General features: G+C 45.3%; 1 protein-coding gene across 3 annotated transcripts in view; it reads right to left on the bottom strand.

Moving 5' to 3' along the window:
* RTN4 (reticulon 4) overlaps positions 1 to 18,641 on the bottom strand; it is a 40,919-nt gene extending 22,278 nt beyond the window's left edge. The window contains exons 1-3 of one of the 3 annotated variants that reach the window (XM_041474121.1): positions 18,072 to 18,641; positions 4,514 to 4,570; positions 1,294 to 3,726 (exon numbers count right to left, since the gene is read on the bottom strand). In XM_041474121.1, coding sequence (XP_041330055.1) covers positions 1,294 to 3,726; positions 4,514 to 4,570; positions 18,072 to 18,522 — 2,941 coding nt within the window. In that variant the 5' untranslated portion in view covers positions 18,523 to 18,641. The remainder of the gene's footprint in view (positions 1 to 1,293; positions 3,727 to 4,513; positions 4,571 to 18,071) is intronic. The other 2 variants (XM_041474122.1, XM_041474123.1) reach the window with 2 other exon arrangements.
* Between the last annotated feature and the right edge of the window lie 2,438 nt (positions 18,642 to 21,079).

Here is a 21,079-nt window from a genome sequence, read left to right as displayed (position 1 = left end):
TAACCCCTTGACATGAAGTCCAAGACATACAGCTGCTGTCTTAGACAGTTCTATCTGCTGGAAGCTTGAGGAGCCTTCACAGAACACACAGACACACAAAGAGTTTTAACAGTGCAGATTGTCAATGAAATTTTACCCCAAGCCAAGGGAAAAGCAAAACTCTCTCCTTTCTGCCTTACCTGTAGGTATAGAGGAGGTGAGACAGGAGAAATTGCAAAGGTAAATATAAAAAAATACATCTTCTACCTTATTTCCCAAACCAATTTCAATGGCACCAACGCTGATGTTCACTTCAACATGCACCTGCTGTTCCCTTCCAACTCAGGGTATTCTGTAATCCTATTTTATGAACTGTAGGCTGCAGCTACTGCATAAATACAGTACTGCTGCTGAGTCAAACTAACTCCTGCTTTTCTATTTAGAGCACTGTGCTTTCTGCAGTAGGTGTTTTTTTGGTGTGATTGCTTCTGGTCAAAGCTTAAGTAGCAGCAGAGTGCTGCAATATCAAAAAGCAAAATACTCCTTTAGTCTACAAAAAGGTGGGAATTCATGAGGGGTTCAGTTTAGAGAAAAGAGTACAACTTCCTGCTACTATAATTGCACATTACTGTAAGAAAAATTAACTACACTGAAGTGCAAGCCCCACCTGAAAAGAGAAACAGAAATTAATACCTGTGCTGTACACAAACCAGTTTCAGTGTTTGCAGAACACTCAACTTCTTAAAGACCACTTTTTCAGTAACCTGCATACTAAGGTCCCTCACGTTCACCACTTAGTTTAAGCTACCAGCCTTGATCTAACACAGGCTGGAGATGCACAGGCTCTTTTCCAGATTCCAGGCCACATACAGGAGCAGCAGGGGTATTTTCCTGAGTTTTACAGTCTGATGTCTGAACTGTTAATGAAAAGGAAGAAATGCCTCTTCAAATCATGTGCACACAGCAAACAGGATCCCAGATTCAGAATTTGGGAGGCCACACCATGCCCCGCCTGGGGACAATCATGGAAGGCCTGCAGTGGGCAGTCACTTAGTTCTGCATCAACAGACCATGAGCAGCAGAGCTGGAGGAGAAACTTGGAGATGCTGAGTCCATCCCTGATAAACAGAAAAAAGGTACTAAAGCAATCAGAATATGAAAAAGGTACAAGTGCAGGCACTGACATTTTCTGTTACCCTTGGCCTACAGAGAAGTTTACAGAAAGTGATTTAAAAAGAATAAGTCAAGACATGCTTAAGTTTAGCTAAAGAATTATGCAGATCAGCAAACTGCAAGACAGCATATACAGATTACCTGAAGACTTATTCAGCTTTGCTGAAAATACAGCAGTAGGTTTTTTCTTTTCTTTAACAGAAGCAGCTTCTTTCTCAGCTTCCTTCTCAAAAGCTCCTGGTTTTACTACACTGACTATCTCTTTTTCAGCAGATAAAGGTGAGGTATCTCTGGCTGGTAAGGACATGGTGGATACTTCAGGCACTTCTCTGTCCACAGCCTCCAAAGATTTTTTCAAGGCATTGCTATCTTCTTCAGCTTTTACTTCTACATTCTTCACAGACAGATCACAGGGCAGCTCTGGGCAAGGCTGCTGCTTCTCACCCTGGATCACCTTACTGATGTCTTCACCTTCATCTTTGTGCATTGTTTCTCGGTCAGTGGCTTCTGTCACAAATTCAGGAACAGCTTTAGGATGACCTAACATCACAAAGTCTTCTTCCACTGAGATTGGGGAAGACTCCATGGGTGAGAGAGCTTTGTCATCTCCTGTTTTTGGTTCCATAGCAACAGATACATCAGCTGAATAAGCCAAAGCATCCAGCTCTTCCATTTGAAGAGGAATCTTATCTGCCTTGGCTATTTTTGCAGGTATTGGCTCAGATGGTGGAGCAGCAACAATTTTGGAAGAGTCCAGCTCAGGTTGGAATGACTCCAGATAAGGTTTGCCTGTGGCAGCTACTGAATCCACCAGTCCTTCCTCCTCATGTTCTTCATCAGTTGCAATACTCTCAGTGGATTTACTTTTTATGAGGAGAGATGGATCTTCACTTGCTTCCTCAGCAAAGTCAGAGATCATTTGACTATTAAACAGGCCAGCTTTTCCAAACTGTGGAGACAGGGTTCCATCTAGTTCCTTGTCTTCAGGCACATTCTGAGAAATGCTTTCTGTTACCAGTGTCTTTGAATATTCTGTGAAAGATGGAGAAGGAGATTCACCAGAGACCTTTGTTCCCTTAATTAAGTCACATGCAATAGATATATAAGGAGTCTCCAGATCTTCAGGAGTGGTGCTACTCTCACCATCAGGTTGCTTAAATGCCAAAGTCTCCTTTGCTTCCTGGGCCTGTGTCAGCGGTACATTCACTGCCTCTTGGTATGCAGGAGGTTTTTCAGCCTCTTTTACATTCTCATACTTGGCAGTGGGCATAAATGTTTCTAGCGGGGAAGCTTCCAGCTGCACAGCAGATGCTTCAGCCCCAGCAGCGCCGGTGCTCAGCGGGGCTTCCATAACAATATCCGGCAATATGGGCGACGGAGCAGCTTCCGAGCCTTCGAAGGAGGGGCAGATTTGCGCCGCGGGTTTCAGAGTCTCCTGCGCCGCCTCAGAGGTTTGCACTAAATCAATCTTGGTTTCATAAGCCAGTTTAGTGCAGGCTGCATCGTGCATCTCATAGGCCTCCTGCACCAGGTCAGGAGTGAGACCCTCGGGCATGTTTGCGGCGCTGTCGGGCGGCACTGGCGGGACCCCCTGTGCTTTAGCAGGGTCAGCTCCCTGCCCTTCCTGCCCAACTGCTCCAGCAGCAAAATTACCTTGTTCTGGGCCCGTCTGAGCTTTCAGTTCTGCAATTTTTTTCTCATCGTCAGTTCTATTTTCTGAAGTGCCTTCCTCTAGTGGAGAAAGAGATTTGCCTTTGTTACCACCAGAACTTGGAGAGGAGTCAAATTTAGTACAAGTGATGTAAGGTTCTTTTACAGCTTCTGGGGTGCTTGGGAAGGAGGGCTCTTCAGCACTGCCTTCACTGTCTCTTTCGTAATCCTTCTGCACAGTCAGCTTACCCACGCCATATTTGTCATCCAAACTGCTCTCCAGCTTGGCATCTATCTTGCTTCCAACATCCTCTCTCATGCTGCTCAGTCCATGACTAGCACCTTTGACTTCCCATATTGGTTCAAATGGTTTGAAGTCTGCATATTCTTCCCTCCTAAGAGGGTCTTCTTTCAGCACCCCTTTTTCACCATGATCACCACCTCCTCTGTACTTGTCTTTGTTATAGAAGAGATCTTCCTCGTTTCTTTCAAATAAATCTTGGGGAGATTCTGGAGACATTTTCAGTTGCTGTGCAAGTGTTTTCTCCAGGTTAGGTAATTCTTCAGGGCCCTCTAGCTGTGTTTTTTCTTTAGCTGGAGATAAAATGGCTGCTGCTTCTTTAGCAAATGGGGGTTGTGAGTATTTCATCTCTGAAATGTCTTTATCATTTCCCTCTGCAAGAAAGGGGTTTCTGGCATTTTTCATAGGTTCTTTATAAACCTCACTGGAGCTCTCTTTGTTAGTGCCTTTTGCAGGAAATCCATCTGAGAGGGTACCAAAGGCTGCGTGCTCTTTAAAGGGATCAGCTGAGAGAGGAGAGAAGGAGGGAAGAGAAGGAGCAGGATCAAGCGAGACTGCGGTAAAATCCTCTTGCCCAAGCGACTTAGTGCTACCTGGCTGCTCCTGCAAGTCCATAACTTTTTCTGTGACCATGGACAGAAAGGAAAGTTAGAGAATGCAAGTGCTCTCAAAGTCAGTGCAAACTTTCAACAGGTTCACATGATTTTAGCTACTAAAAAGCTCATCCAAGGTCTAGTGTGGATACTATGAGCCATTAATACACACTATCACTTAAAGCTATTCTACTTCACTTCTAGCAGAGAAGCGAGCAAGAGGCTCAAGAAGCAGCAACTTTATGCAGTGCAGAGATCACAGTAAAGCTGAAGATGCCAGACAAGTACAGGGACAATATTAACAAAGCCAGGACAGGATGGTGGCAAGGGGAGACAGACAGGGGGTGTGCGGATGCTTGGGCATAAACATATTGCACAAACATGTGCCAGCAAAGTCTTTTTTTGACACCTTTTTTAAAATTTGTGGATGGCATACCTAATAAAAACCACTAAATACTACAGGTGCAAATTTTACATCTTTAAAATACTGCAGAAAGTTACTACAGATTAAATCTTTCTGCTAAATCAGTAAAGCAACTATGTATTAACCTGTTAACAGTATCAACTTATCTCCTACATCAAGGGTCCAAGAATTCACAGATGGCTGTGTTCTTGTTTATGAAACAGTTTACTGCATGAACAAATGAATGCATATCAAAATCTGGACTAGATCAACCAAAAAGTCAAAACTGAAAAATGTGACTGAGGCTATTCTTGGACCCATGCTGACTTTTAGTAGAGGCAGACTAGTGGGAAAGGGTTAATGAGGTCAGAAAGGCAGCAGGTACTCAGACAAAGGGGAGCAGAAAGAACTTGCCTGCAGAGGAGTGCATCAGAGGCTCAGATGTAGCAGGAAGAGCAAAAAGGGTCTCATCTGAAAAACAAACAAATAACCTCAGCAGAAGGAAGGGCCAGGGCGAAGAGGGGAGAAAGCACACAAGGAGTCAGTTCCCAGTTAACCCAACAGATCAACAGCCAACACCCAAGAGAGCCAGGGAACTCCACCAAGAGAGCCAGGGAACACCACCATCAGAGCCAGGTGATTTGGGAGAGCCCACACCCAGATTGCCCCATTCACAATGGGATCTTTACTGAGGGATCTCCACCCTCCAAGCCAGTGACCAACCACAGGGTGAGACACACCTTGGCAGCTACGCATAGTTTCATTCCCTGACCTTGCACACCACTGGGCAGCTGCACCTGCCATTGCCAGTGGCACACAGCTCTTACTTAGCTCTCTCCACCCAAGGTCTCCTCACATCCCCACACTTGTGTGAGAGCAGCCCCAGGAAACTCCACCAAACACTGGTCAAAGTTCAAATTACTAAAGCAAGCTCTGAAACGCCCCACAAACACAGCACTCCTCAGGCACAGCCATACTGGGCCATACTATCTGCTTTATGTCTTTACTCTTTTCCTTTTGGTATTATACAGACAAGCCCCCAGAGGAAGCTGTTATTTTTAAAGTCTTTTTTGGCATGATCCAAGGAGTGTGTTTGGCTTTGCTGAGTTTGCTTTAAGCCCAGTATTTCCCAAGACAAACCCAGTTCTCCAATTTCCACTCAAAGCTGCAGAACCAGCCATCATGAGGAAACAGACAAAGCAAAACCAGTCCTTCTCTGGATTTCTGTGCCAGCAGCAGTGTTTTTCCCAGGTCCAGCACGGCCTGTTTGCTTTACATTGATGTAAGAATACTACCACTTAAGCAAATTTATTTCATTCTGAGAAGTGCATATAGTTTTCACATTGAGGCTGTTAAAGAATATTTGCTATTTACATTGATTGCATTAGTGGAGAAAAAAAAAACATATTAAAGCACTTAAATCAGATTTTTATTCTCAGTACTGACACCAACAATCTTCAATTTTGCTATGTGCCTGGACAAAATCAAGTACTGAAAAATAGGTGGGGATATTTTTGGCTTGGTGGTTTTTATTATTAAAAACAAAGAATAATAGAAACAATTGATTTGAAAAGAAGAAAGACAAGAAGGGAGAAACACGGTAGCTGCAGCAGCACATACATAATAAACCAGTCAGGCAGGGCATTAAGCTAAGCTGTGTTTTGGCACTAAATCACAACCTGTGCAGAACTGGTGCCACTTGCAGACACTCATGACCTGTCTGGCTTATTCAAGTTAATCCCAACAGCAGTGTTCCAAAAATCAAGTCTCCTCACAACCTGCATTTCTTGCCACACTATACAGTCATTGGGTTTGTTTCACAGAACATTGATCTCTTGCTGTATTTTGTGGATTATAAGAATCACCTGAAGACAACAGAAAACAGAGTAAGAAATAAAGCTGAGTGTAGGACTTGGTACTCAGAAGGGTGCTCAATTCCTGCTGGGCCAAAGGCATTTCTGCTCAGTTTTCTAAAAATTACATTTTTCGATTAAGGACCATATAGAGAGAAACCTCAATTCCAAATTTAGAGTACATTAAAGCAGTGTCACAGCTCAATGGTGGCAAAGCTTTTAAGGACAAAAATCACACTGGAGGACAACTGATGGGTACGTGACACAGAGTCACAGAACTGCTACACCAAGTGCCACCACAGGCCCTTTGTTCCATGAGCTGCTTGGCTCCACATCCCCTGGCTCACCAGGATCCTTTCCACAAGCAGAGACTGCTCCTCAGCCCACACTTTCCTGAAACCACACACTCTTCCCTCCTCCAGGTCACCCCAGGGCAGCACAGCCCAGATGTATTGGAAGGGGTCTGTGCTTTGGGGCAGGAGAAAAAGCAGGAGGGACCTGATGGGATCAGATTGTGAACAGAAACTCTGACAGCCCAACAGAAAAGGGCCTTCCAGGGAAACCAATATCAAGGCAATGGAGAGGAGGTGCTGGAAATGCTGGAGGAAGGGCAAAGAAACACCACAGAGTCCACTGGGGGACAAGGAGGTGAAGGCAAAAACACACAAGTTATCCCTGAAAGGTGCTGCTCCCTTCCTGTCCAAAGGCCAACGGCAATCTCTACAGAAAATTCCACATTTAAAATCTTTTGACCACTTTCCAGTCCCAGAGACAGAGGTTTCAGTTTCTGGGGAAGGGCACTGGATTTAAGAGCATGGGCTCTCATTTTTCAGTGTTTCCTTAAGACAGCACAAGGCAATAACTCCTTTTGAGGTGTGGCTTCCATTTACCCAACACAGTCCCATAAAACCCCTATGCCAGCCACTGAATTCCCAGGTTCTCTTAATGGAAAGATATTATGTCCACACCCAAACTTTATTTTCCACACATGGCTGGAGTGTGAAAAGAGATTACATAAAAGCAGTGTTTCCTAACCAGCCAAGGAGAACCACCCACTCTCCCTCCACCCACATCAGAAAGGCATTTTTCCTGCTGAAAGGAAAAAGATACAAGGGCTTTTTCCTGCCCTTGTGGGCCCTGTGTAACACCTCCAGGCAAGCAGGGAAAATGGAGTAGGACAACTCCTCATCAGCATCGGTGCTGACTGAGCCACCACTCTCTGCAGAGTGGAATTGAAGTGACATGGTGAAAGGGATTTTTCCCAGCAGTGACACTGCTGGAGCATCCCCACCTCCCATGTGGAGGTAGAAACCTCTCAGAAACACAGCTCTGTGGGTAAGTAGGACACTTCTAGGATCCATCACCAGGGGTGCCTTCTCCTATTTGCATCTCAATGGCAGTAATTAGGTGACAAAAATAAGCACCCAAACAAGCAACACAACAGAACCAAGTAAAAAAATTTTCCGAATACATCAAGCTCTGAGCAAAGCTATTGTCAAGCAAAAGTGGATATTCAAAACACCTTAACTGACATACAGAGTTTCAGTACAAAAAGCTTCACCCAAACATATACAGAAAAAAAACCCTAAATTATCTTCTTACAAATCATAACTAAAAACAAAACATAACTTTTTACAAATCCTAACTAAAAGTCCTTCAGTAAGATGAACTGCTCAGTTAACACCTCCATCAGAAGACAGATTTCATTCCATGAAACATGGAAGAATGAGACCTCAAAATGAACACAATCTCCACAAAAAGACTTCTTACTCCAAAGTTTTTCAGCCAAAAATTCATAATGATGCAAGTTAGTAAAGTACTTTCAGCATTGCAGCCAAGATAAAGGCTGACCTCTTATTTATGAGTGGTACCACTTTATATGAGTTACTGAAGCACTCCAATGAATGGCTCGTAAAGCAAACTTCAAATACTCAGCCTGACTACATGCCTCTTTTTAACCAGAAACATCCTGTAAATTTTACCTTGGATTTATGCAAATTAGATATTCCCAAAAAAACCCAAAACCAAAAAACAAATCACCCACAAATAGGCCTGTTGCTTCTTTCATTAGCATGAAGTCTCATATTTTAAACCTGCATTATGATTTCAGCTAAAACATAATGTCCTTCAATGAGAATCAGATTTCAGTGCTGTTTAAAAATAAAGAACCCTGACACCAGCGTGACAAAGACGTGTAATTTTAAACCCTCATTTTAATTTTTGCTGATTTCCCACTAACTGCTGATGTTACAAGATGCTGACATTACCAGCATAAAACTTAACAGTTAAATACCAAAATTTCAGATAAAAAGTAGCGAAATAAATAGATTTCTCACAACTAATGAAATGAAAGTTATCTGTAAAGATTTCCAGAGAACAAGAGAAAAATGTTTAAAATTAAGTAGTAAACTGACAATTCCAAGAAAAGCAATGGACTTCAGTCTAGTCAGAGAAAATAAGAACTGAGCCAGAACAATTCCTGTCCCTCCTCACTGGATTTGTGTAAGTGAAGGACCCTTCCATCTGCTCCCATGTGCCTCCTTCCAGTCAGCAGCAGCACAACTGTGCTAACAATGCTTTATTGTTCTGCTGCTCTCCTTATTTTTGTGTATGAGCTCAGCTTTAAAACAGACAAAACCCAGAGAAACACTGAGCAAACTTCACCTGATGCCCAGTTTAGCTTTGGCAGGAGGCTGCATTAGGCTGCTAGGTGGCAGTTTCAGCCTTCAGAGATTAAAAACCACTTCCTGGATTAGTTTGCTGGAAAATGCGTGCTAGTCTTGAAACAAAATAAGCAAAAATGGAGTCTTTAAGAATCCATTTCACCTTTTCAAGCCTAGGAAATGAGCAAGCTACCAAACTAACAGGCCAGGGACTGCTTTTACTTTACAGACCTCCCACAGTGGGACATTGTGAAAGGCCTCTCTGTTAATATAAATATTTAACAATAAAGGAAAACAGGGTAAAATTAACACTCCAAGGAATGGCATCTGTGACATGACTCACACGCCGTGTAAAAGTTCCATTTGCAGCAACCCCTCCAGGGCAGATATGAAAGAGAAATTGTTCCTTCAATGCACCAAGTTGCTCAAGTGCCCACAGTGGAGGCCGCCCCAGCAGCATTTCTATCTCAAGCTGTTTAGCAACACATGTGGCCATTTAAAAGTTAATTATTTCAAGTTCTCAGATGCCTAATTTCCTACTGCAGTACAAAACAAGGCACAAAACTTCACAAGAATTTCCTGAGAAAAGTAGCTGCCTACACAAACTCCATTTAAATCATCTCCTGTTATGATGTGATTGTTCTAAATAGGGGATTTCGCCAAATATTTAAACCATTCAAGATTAAGAACATTAACTATTAATAGAACCTTTTCACATCATTAGACCAGGCTGCAGAGCCACAGCACGTCATTAGTATTTCTTGTTTGGCTCTTTTTAGTTACAGGTCTAAGTTTTTTAAGAGAAGTTTCCAGTTTAGGAAACTATTTGGAAATCTTGGGAGGAAAGTGTGCAAGCTGCTGCAGAAGATGGGAGTTGTTAAAGATTTAAGGGGAAAATGGAGCTCCATTTTGGACACCCTGAGGGCATCAGGGCTGGGATCACAAAAGGAGCCAAGGCCTTTGATCATTAACAAACCCAGCTGTAGGTCATCCCAGGCCTTTGTGGCAATTGCTGCGAAGTGGAATCACGCATCACCTGCAGGAGAGTCGTACTGCACTATTTGAAGTGCATGAAGAAAACAAGTTCAAACGAGCATTTTAAATAGTCCGTTCCTGCAAACAGGTCTCCAGCAAATAACATTTTCTTGTTGTCTAAGCAGAAATCTATAAAACAACTGGTTTATGCAAGTTTTTTTTTTTCAATATCACTTTTACATGGTCCAATTTCACAGCTTCTCCTCTTTTAAAATAGCTCCACTTGAGGCAAGCTGCCCAGCAACACAGAGACTGTAAAGCACCGGGATAGAGGTGAGCTCTGTGCATTTCTTCTCCTTTTGATCAGCTATTCAGTGAAAAGAAAGGCAGTTCCACTCCCCTGCAACACCCAAGTGCCAACCTAAGCACGAACAGAGGGACACCAGGAAGAGACATTAATCCTGGCTCTAGCACAACGTTCTCTGTTACAATTCCCAGGCTGCCAAATTAAGAACCCACCACCACGATGTTCCTAAAAGGCCATTAAATACTTCAGACACCTCATTCTCACCTCAGTCTTGCAACCATGTTGATCAGCAACGCCAGGGACAGGATCCAAAGCATTTCAGAGAGTGGTTCTCTAATGCCGCTTTCTGCTAAAAGTCCCTTATCCACTGAGTGTCACCCCATCCCCCCACAGCAGGACAGGATTTTATCAGGCATCTTTTGTTAGCAAAACTAAGCAAACAGATACAAAAGTCTCACACTTCAGCTCCAAAGAAACTTTTCACTCCTCTCACACCAAGAGCACACAGAATTCCCAGAAAGAGGATGCACATACCTTTCCCGGCCCAGCAATCTGCAGGAGCTCACCACGAGGAAATGAAATCCTCTCAGGAACAAAGAGAAAACTGTTCTGCTCTCCTCCCAAAGCTCAGGAAGGAGTAAATAGCACGGCTGGAGTACCACACACCTCGGCTGTACCTTCCCCCTGCAAGGCACCAGCTCCAACCACGGAAATTCTGCTTTATTACTCAAATTAGCATCAGGTGGTGGGCAAAGCCGCCCTTTACTGAAGCCAGGTGGCCACAATTAACCCCAAGTGTTCACAGCCCACCTCTGATGGCCTGAAATACCCACTTCACTATCACAACTATATTTAATAAAGAAACTAATAGCAAAGCAAAACCTTCATTTAGAACCATCTAAAACATGAGCATTCCCAGATTCAGCATTTACAGACACCAATTTATACTGTTTCAATATATTTGAGTAAAAGGAAGCAGAAAGAAACAAACTAGCCAAGTGCAAACACACGTGTCCAGCTAGACGAAGCTTTAAATCCAAGTTCTCAGCCTTTGGCAACATTTGTAACAAAATAAAATACTAGATAATTCCTCTAAAAACGAAGTAACTCTTTTTTAAGACCCAGACTCTTTAACCATAAGTTGAAATAACAAAAAGAAATTTGAGTTCTGGCAGTGCCACAAAGCAGAAAAATATAGTAATTACATCAGAACTTATTCAAAGGCAGGAGGTCTAAAGAGCCAGGCAAATCCTATCATTATGCAGACATTATCCAATTTAATTTTAGAGATTATACCAATCACAAGATTCCCTTTCACTGATTTGTACAGATGGATTTTTCCCTGCTTTCCCCACAATTAAACAAATTAAGCAGTATTTAGATGAGCAACCTTATCATTGCAGAAGAATGTATTTATTAGCTAAAATAATCTTTAAAGAATAGAGAAGAGATGCTACTGATTTCTTTTGGCATCTCTTCCCAACACATTACCTTGTGTGACAAGCCTGCAACACAAGAGCTTATAGTCTGCAAAATAAATAAAAAAAATGGTGCATAAGATGTCTGATGGATAAGATATGAAAAATAGGGAGCAACACCATGGACTCGGTGTAGCCATTAGTATCTGTAGAATGTCTTTTAATGAAAGGGGAAAAGCAATGTGAAGATTCAGAGTCTTGACAACCAAGGGGATCAGGTATCAACAGCACAACAGATTTTGGTCAATACAGGTTTTGCCCAACCATTTCTCTTTTTTTGTCATTTAAAACAGAACACACAGGGAAAACCCAATTTTCAGTCTATCAGTGTGATCTTTAAAGGAAGACTTGGGTTTAAAGCACTTTAAATCCATCTCTCTGAGCAGGCTGAAGGTACCCCCAGCAGACCTGGCTGAACCCAATGAAAGAAGGAGCCTCTCTGCCACCAGTGACATTTTCCTCCTCGCTTGTTCCTTTCTGTTCTGAGCTCCAAGCTGCTTTGCAAGGCCTCACACATGCTCTGTCGTCTGTTTTCCTTGGCACTGCTCTCCTTGCCACACACAGGGGACACAGAACGACAGGCATTAAGGAATTTTCTCTCCTGTCAGAAAAGAGGGGAGAGCAGGGTTCAAGGAAAACTGTCACAAACCAGTGCTGACTGGATAAGCAGGAGGATTTTGACAGACTGAGAACATTTTTAACTGGCAACAGGAAAGTTTATATTTATCTCAGTCTTGTGTCTCATTTAAGACATCTCAACTAGCATATTCTCCCTAGCTGATGAAGCTGATGACATGATTGCCCTGTTCATTAAAAAGCTGCCAGAAGCTGGGAGTATCTTCTCAGACACAAAGAAAGTCTTCCAGCAAAACCATGGAAGGTCACAGTGGTATTCCCAATACTTCTACTTTGAGAGGGGAGATAGAATTGAAAGTATTTTTTCTTTATTCATCAGAAAGCAACAAATAGAAACAAACCCTTTAAAATAATGAGGAAAAGCATTAATTTAAAAACACAAAATCTAACCTAAAATCCTTATATTTTGACAGCTACAGTTGGCAGCAGATTGATTATTTCCATTTGAAAGATAAAAAACATTCTACTGAGATAATTTGATTTTCTCAGACTTTGTGAATATTAATAAGGCCATGATTTTATTGCTGTTGTAATAGTTCTTATTGATGGAAAGACCAATTTAAAAAGCCATCCACCAAGCGTGTGTCATCTGTCTGGAGTGCAGGATCCCAGTTCTGGTTGTCCTATGCTGCCCTAAGAACTGAGGCTGCAGAATAAGTAGAAAATATGCAGTGTTTCCAAAGCATACACAGGAGCAATTTCTATTTTAGATCATAAACAAAGAAAATTTTTTAAAAACTGCACTAAAACATTACTTTTCTGAGGTCTCACAGTTCACTATTTTTACTAGGCAATAATAGCTCTCTTTTTTTTCCTTTCATTTCTAAAGCAGCTTGAGAGTTACACAATTTTCCTCCTACTTCATGTATAAGCATTTCTGACTATCTTAAGAAAATTTACCTGTAGGCTCCAAGTTGCTTTCCATTTTCTAGCCAATAAAAGACCAAGAACTGTTTCCTTGCCTCCAAACTAGAACCCAAAGGACATTTTCAGACTGAACTACACTTTACTAATTTTTCTATCTGAGTTTCATAGTTACTATAGAAACTTGCCAGCACAAATAATAAAAAAGAAGCTTCTGTCAAAATATTAACAGAAAACAAAGAAAAATAACTCCAGCACACCAAGTGCTCCAGTTGAAGGTTAACCACGCTTTGTTCCTTCCCAGCACACAAAGGCCAGGATCACAGGAGAGCCATCAAGCAGCTGGGTGTGGCAGAATGGACATGGAAACAGGTAGACAAAACCTCAAAATCCCCTCAAAACTGTGTGGCTACCACCACAGCACCCCAGAATTCCTGCAGCATGGGAACTGGGCTCCAGGGTTAAGAAGACTGATGCCTAAATGCTTCCTTCTAAGTAGCCAGGCTCTTGGACTGAGTGCTTGACAAAATCCTGGGCACTGGAGGAAGAGGAAACAAAATGAACACATCTGCTTTCCCAGCAACTTTGAGAAAACCTCCGACTGGGAAGCCTGAACACTCCCCTCACCTTCCACAAGTGCTGCTCCTTGTGGTTATCTGTGAGATAAGAAAGAGGTTCTGTGCAACAAGGCAGTGGTCACTCCATAGCCATGCTCAAAGCTTCCTTAAGCACAGGCTGGGAGGAGGGGAAGGAGGGCAAACAAACAGCAGCTCTTCACTGCTCCTAAATTGTGGTTTGGAGGATTTCATCTCCAAGGAGAAAACTCCCAGTGCAATTCAAAACTTCCCTGAGGGTTACATCATTATAGGGTAGGTGGAAGCTGTGTGGTTTTATCCTGGAAAGCAAGTCCAGGGACACACACACAAAGCAAACATACCATCAAACTTGGCAGGACTATCCTTGCACACACTTCTGCTTACCAGAAGTCAGGGCTGTTTGGCTTCTGAAACTCTTACACCAGCTCAGTTACAGAAGCAGGCCCCAGTGCTAGACACTGCACATGACAATGAATAAAACTGAATAAATAAAATGATCCTTTGTTGAACTCACCAAGATGGGAACATGAAATATGAAAATGAAGGTTCACTACAGCAGTCAAATTGCTGATTATTCTCCTCTTTACAACAGATTTTTTTTTTTTTTTTAAATCACATTCTAAGTTAGATAATCCAGGTTATGAACACCTCCCTTACAGCTTTGCTGACTGTACTTGGGAAGACAAAATGTCTTGCACCTCAGAGAAACACTGAAGATCAGTGGGTACATATTTTAATAAATGAAGGGTGCAAATGAAAGTCACCAGTGACAGCATTCAAGGACAACTCTGTTTTTTCCAAGTCATGCTGCATCCTGTCCTTAAAATGCACACAACTCATCCAAAGGAACCCATGCAGACACAGCAGCACAACAGAAAGCAATCTGAGAAGCAAATACACTGGTTTAGAATTTGTATCAAATGCAAATGCAGGATGAGCAGAGCAAAAGGTTCACTGGCTGGGCTGAGCAGAAGCAAGTATAGATCTGCATTTATTCAGCACCTCCTGCGGCTGGGCTCAGCCTGGCCAGGGACAGCTCCAGGCAGCTCTGCTGACCTCTGCTTGACACTGTCTGGCAAACCTTCCCGAGACCTCTCCTCAGCATGGATGAATTAAAGAAAAAATCCTATATCATCACATGGAAAAGCAAGACTAATTAATAAACTGGCCCTCCAGAACATTTGCATATGTATTTAACCCAGGTCAGCTGAAAGCAACAGACATGCAAGGAAACATCTTTATTCTCTCTGCATGCTGGCCTAGGGCCAGTCTGGTGGATTTCATGTACAAGCTTCTGGTAAGTGCAGTTTAACTCCAAAACACACCAGTCTCTTCCAGAAAAGTGATATATGACCCTCCTTTTGCTGCAGAATCTAGGCCTTGAAGAAGCAAAGTGGTATCTACTCATCACAGTACACTGGTTATTCTTACTTTGGGCAGCTAGCCAAAAAAGGGGGGTATTACTTTGACCATGTATACCTATAGCAAACTGACTTTTTTTTTGGGCTTATGTAAATTCAGGTAATAAAAAGATTTAAGCAGTAATCTCACCAGAACCATAGTTTCTGCTGCTCACAAAACAGCAAGTACAAAAACCCCAGAAATCATTCAGGAGAACCCAAGTCAGACTGCAGAGCTCCTGCTTGTTTTCTCCTGCTGCAAATATTTATATTAGCTCTTCAGAAGGTAGGCTGCTGTTACACTGTAAGAGACTTGCATTATATATAATTATGTCACAATGATACTGAATACTCTTAAGTGTGTAACTAAAAGCAACTACAAAGATTTTCTTTTTAAAAAACACCTCCATATATACATGAAATCCATTTCAATGGGCCATCAAGCAGGCAATACATTTTTGCTATTGTTCCACTGCCAAAAAAGCAGCACCGTGGCCAATTGTTGCAGATAAAAGAAGCCCTACTATTCTCTGCTACAGGCCATACTCTCCTGCTCCTGGAAACAGAATTTCAAAGTTATTTGCCTCAAATCCTCATAAATGAAAGCTTTAGATTTCAAATATGAAGAGAATTTTTTTCAAAATTTCTAGATTGTAAACTGTAATTCTTCAGTTAGACCTTAAATTCAAACAGCAGAGCTCAAAGTAAGTGAAACGACAACTCTGCAGAGAGCAAACCACAGGGCCACGTGGCTGTCCCTGCCATGGTCACCCCGCCACCAGTTGCAGACAGCAAATTCATTTTGCAAGTCTCCCAGCATGACTGAGAGTGAACTAATTTGAAGCCAAGCCAAATATGTTGACACAGACAGTTTTAACACCCACTGCTAAATGCAAAACTAACAAATATTTGATGTTTAAATGGATATTTAACATGATGGAAACTAAGTGCTCCTGCATCTGAGAAGGCCAAAGTACTCATGAGATAACCTGGCAAAGCTTTTATCAACATAATTTGCTCTCATCCAGGAGTTTCAAGTACAGAGCTTCTAAAATTTCAACTCATCATTAGATGAGCATTGTGTTACAACACCTTGTCTTTGGAAACCAGGCCTCCCCCAGATGCCAGTCCTTACTTCAGAGCCCTAAATTAATCATCACTGACAAATTAAAATAACTCCTTGATGCCACTTCTCAGCTATACTACGCAATTCTCACAGTTAGGTCTCTAACACAGAACTATTTCAGGAATTACTGTGCTCTTTCTGCCTTATTCTTCAGGGGTCAGGGAGGAAAAAAGACCAAATCACTTCCAGAGAACACACTTTCATCCCTCCTTTTCAAAACAACATGATTTGGTAGATCCTATTTCTTCCATTCTGTTCTGTTTAAACCATCCAGAGCTCCACTCAGAGAACACGCCTAGAAAAAATTCTGTTCATCCATCATATAGAATCCCTCCTCTTCAGTCTGTTGCAAGCTTTTGTCATCATCTGTCCGGCGGCGGCGGCGGCCTCGCCCCCGGGCGGCCCATGTGCGAGGCGGCGGCCGGGGCGGCGCTTCCCCCTCCCGCTATTAGCATAACACAGAGGGGAGGAGGAGGGAAAGAGAAAAAAAAATACAATTTAAAAAAAAAAAAGCAAAAAAAAAAATTAATCTCCTTGGCATATTGCTACATAGAGAGCTTCCAGAAGAGCAAAACAAAGTAGGTTTTGTGAAAGACAACAGCACAAGTAACTATAAAGTCCCATCACACATGCAAATAAAATGCATTGTGAAACTTCCCCTGAAAAAACTAAATTCACGTTTTAACAGGCCTTTTAAAAAATTATTGTTCCAAATGCTTCTTTAAAATTAGCTCTTGAGTATCATGGCCCCTCATACAGTGGTGTTGAGTTATTATTGAAATCCTGCATCTTTACAACACACCAACACCACAACAGCAATGAAGATAAGCACACACCATGACGATCTCAAGGCACTTGAATTTGTTCCTTTTCACTGTTTTAGTGGCCTCACGTCAGCTCTTTTACTTTGAATTAAGAGGAAGTGGAGCCAAAGCACACTCGCAATCCGCATGCAAGGCATTAGTCATGCGGGTCAGCTCCCGGATTAGACCTGAGAAGGGCTCTGGCAATCGGGCAGCACCAGCAATTGTTGGGGGTGACACGCCCTCCGCTCCACAGCCCTGTGCTCCGGCGAACCCCCACATTACGGGGCAACGCCTTGGAGAAGCCCCAGGTGACAGCCGTGGCTAAACCGCGGCCATCCAGGACGCGAGGCTGACGTTCTTCTCCAGGACTGCCACACCTAGAGCAGCGAGCAGCCTGGTCTCCCTTTGTGCTACCACACATTCCTCCCTAGGTCACCGGTTCCTTCTCGGGGGCTCAGTCCGCGGCCGGGGCGCGGCGTCCCCACGCAGGATGCGGGCCGCAGGGCTGTGCCGGCCAGGTGGAGGGCCGGCGGCTCCGCAGTCCCTCGCCCCTCCCCTCCCTCCAGGCGCTGTGTTAAACATGAGTAAGATTACAAGTATCTTATGTTTCCCTCCTCCCCCGCGCTCCCACGCCCAAACCCGCAGTGCCGGACCGCCCTGGGGGGAACCGTGCCTGGGACAATGCGGCCAAGGGAGGGCTCTGAGCCGGGAGAGAAGCGGTCGGAGCTGCGAGGACGCCGCGGCCGGTCCATCGGGACTCGGCCGGTACCCCGGGCAGGGCCGTCGCCGCGGGGCTCAGCCGGTATCCCGGACACGGCCGGCCTCTCTGGCCTCGGCCGGTACCCCGGGCTCGCCCCCCGCTCCCGCCGCGACGCGGCCGTTGCCAGGCGGCGGCGGCGGCCTCGCCCCCGGGCGGCCCATGTGCGAGGCGGCGGCCGGGGCGGCGCTTCCCCCTCCCGCTATTAGCATAACACAGAGGGGAGGAGGAGGGAAAGAGAAAAAAAAATACAATTTAAAAAAAAAAAAGAAAAGAGAAAGAAAGGGGGGGGGAGCCCTTTCTCCAGCATGAGCTGCGGCGGGGCCACGGGGAGCGGGGCCGCGCCCGAACGCGGCTGAGGGGAGGGAGCGATGCCGCAGGAGGCGGCCGAGGGCCGCCAGACAAAGGGAACCTCCCGGCGGGGCAGCGGGGCTCGAGGACCGGAGCGGCTCGGGTGGAGGCTCCCCCGGCCGGCCGCCACCCTCCCCGGGCCCGGGGCGAGAGCACTCACCAGCTGAGCCGGAGGAGGACCCTCTGCTCCGGGGGACGACGGCTGGCTCGGGCTTGGGCGGCTGGGGCTGCGAGGGCCGGGCGGGGGCCGGGACCTGCTCCTGCGCGGGGGACGGCGTCGTGGCAGAGGAGGAGGAAGAGGACACAGCTTCCCGGGGGCTCCAGTCGGGCTGCGGCGGCTCCGGAGCAGCGGGGCGGGGCGGCTCGGCGGGGCCACCGAGGTCCAGCAGCTGTGGCGGCCGCTCCTGCGGGGCTGCGGCGGGAGCCGCGGCAGGCTTCCTCTCCATCACCTCCAGCTGCTCGTCGAAGTCTTCGTCCTCGTCTTCCTCTTCTTCCTCCTCCTCCTCCTCCTTCTCGTCGTCGAGCACGAACTGGTAGTTAAACTGTGGCTGCTGCGGCCGGGCTGGCCCGGAGGAGGAGGAGACCAGGGGCGACTGGTCCAGCTCGTCCATGGTGCCTGGAGCGGGCGGAACAATGAGTAGTGCGGGAGCGGGGGGAGGCGCGGGCTGCGCTGCCGCCGCCGCTGCGGGACCCGCACTCCACGCCCTGTGAGTCACCGCCCGGGAGGCGCGGGCGCGGCCGCCCCGCCCCGCGCCCGGAGCGGCGGCGGCGCTAGCCAATGGGAGCGGGAGAGAGCAAGGAGCAGCCAATGAGAGGCGAGTTCGGGCGTGGTCCTTCATGAATATGCATCAGATGGGCGGGCCCGAGAGCTAGCGGAGCGGGGCTGAGAAGTCGGGTAAAGTTCAGCGTGGAGAACGCGGGAGGGGCGGCAAAGGAGACGGGGCATGGCCCGGGGCCCCTCCATCCCCCCGTGACAGACAGCCTGGGAGCGCGTGGCGTGATTCACCCCTCTCCTCTGCCAGGAGTAGTGTCATTCTCCCTTTTTTTGTTGTTTTAAACAGCGGGCAGAATGCCTCAGCGATTTCCAGAAGGAGAAGGGGATGGCTGGGCTCCCGGGTATGGTTGGCGCAGGGCACCGATCCGCCCTCGCCCGGCTTCTCTCACCCTGGATGTGACCGAAGGATCCCGAGGCACCCCGGGAGCCGCCGCACTGCGGGGCAGGGAAGGGGTGAGGCGCCGTCCCGGTCCCGGTCCTGTTCCTTGGGCATCGCGCCGATCATCGCAGGCACATCCCCTGGGGCGGGAAGTGGAGTCAGCCAGCGCCTTCCTCCGATGGGAATGGAAGTTTTAACCAAAACATGATGCAAAAACTTTCCCGGGTCTGAAAAAAAACCAGAGAGGAGACATTGTCAGAAGAGATAAACCTGTTTAGCCACCCGTGCTAGTGTAAGGCAGCCCCATGAACAGATCTCACCATCTCTTTAGGGTATGAATTTAAATTGTGCAACTTCTGCGGGAAAGAATGGAAAGGAAAAGAAAAATGAAAGGAGAAAAATAAAAGGAAAAAAGAGAAAGGAAAGGGAAGAGGGTAAAGGGAGAAGAGGAAAGAGGAAAAAAGGGAGGAGAGAGGGAAGGGGGAAAAGGGAGGAAAGGAGAGAGGGAAGGGGAAAAAGGGAGGAAAGGAAGGGGGAAAAGGAAAGAGAAAAAAAAGGAAGGAAATAAGAAAAAATGAAAAGAGAAGGAAGGAAAGAGGAAAAAATGAAAGGAAAAAGGAATAAGAGAAAGGAAAGAGGAAAGGAGAAGGGAAGAAGAAATTTAAGGAAAGAGGAAAGGGAAAAAAAAAGAGGAACGGAAAGAGGTAAGGAAAGAGGAGAGGGAGAGCAGAAGAAAACTTGGCACCTGCCTCGTGTTAGACTCTGGTGTGGTCTCCAGCTTTCTGCTCAGAGATGGAACATTGGCCAAAGCCCTTAGGGTAACACTTAATTTAACTAAAATAGCTTCTATTTGGATGCAATTTCCACCCACACAAACTGCCTCAATAACACCAAAAGGCCTTATAATTCTATATTTAACACTACTCCAATATTATTATGGGTTTTTAACTCACAGATGATTTATTCTCCTGTATAAAGAGATTAGTTCATGGAAACACTCAGAGTGAGCAGCTGCCAGTTCAGTGAGACACGAGAAGTTAAGGAAAAGAAGCAGCTCTCCTGGCACTTCCCTTGTGCCATGCAGGGTGCAGAGATGCAGAGATGGATGTTCCCTGAGCTGTCCCATTCAGCAGTGACTGACAGCCTGGAGCAGGAGAAGCTCCCCAGTGGGATCAGTTCAGTGCACACAGAGGGACTGAGGGGCAGCCACATCTCACACTGCAGAGGGAAGAGCTTCTGGCTGGCAACAGGCGTTCCATCACCAGCTCCAGTCACTGTCTGAAAAATGGGATGGCAACAAGTGAATGGAGGGGCTCCAAAGGGTCCCAGCACTGAGTCCTCTCTTGCCTCAGGAACACATATTATATTCTTCCCATGAACAATCTGAACCCAAATATTTGTTGCTGCTATTAGTATTGGGAAGGCCATTCTAAGACACTCCCTTTTCCAAATTGCAAGAGACCTTCCAGCTTCCAGTCTTAATTTTCTCAAGGCCAAGGTACATTGTCTTACCACTCTTCCCTTTAAATTGTTATTTTCTCTCAATTTTAGTTCTGAAGAATACATTTTGCCCAGCCCTTGCTTTCCAAAGCTAACACTGGAGAAGCTGTGCTGTCACCCTTCCCCCTGCTCCTCCAAGCAGCCTTTCCCTGACCCAATCCAGTCTCAGATCAGGCACAGGAAATTCCAGATGAGATTTTTTTTTTTTCAAGAATGTACAAAGACATCAATATTCCCTATCACTACCAGAAATTACCAAAATAAATGTGCAAAGTATTTTTATAAATACAGTGAGGGCAACATTGTAATTCTGATGGAGATAAATATTCCCAGCAGGTGAATAAGGCCTTGACAAAATGTGAGGTCTTTAGATGCCATTCTTTGCCCCTAAGATTTTGGGTGTTCATTGACAAATCATCCATTTATCTTTTCAAGTCAGCCCCTTTTACAGTGATGTAGGGGATGCTACAGCAGCAGCAGAATGGAGGCATAGCAAATAAAATACTTTGATTGA

This window comes from Pyrgilauda ruficollis, unplaced genomic scaffold, assembly GCF_017590135.1.
Source record: "Pyrgilauda ruficollis isolate IOZ18807 unplaced genomic scaffold, ASM1759013v1 scaffold31, whole genome shotgun sequence".
Taxonomy (NCBI): Eukaryota; Metazoa; Chordata; class Aves; order Passeriformes; family Passeridae; genus Pyrgilauda; species Pyrgilauda ruficollis.
Note: the sequence above shows the minus strand (reverse complement) of the source record. Positions and strands in the feature narration are given on the sequence as shown.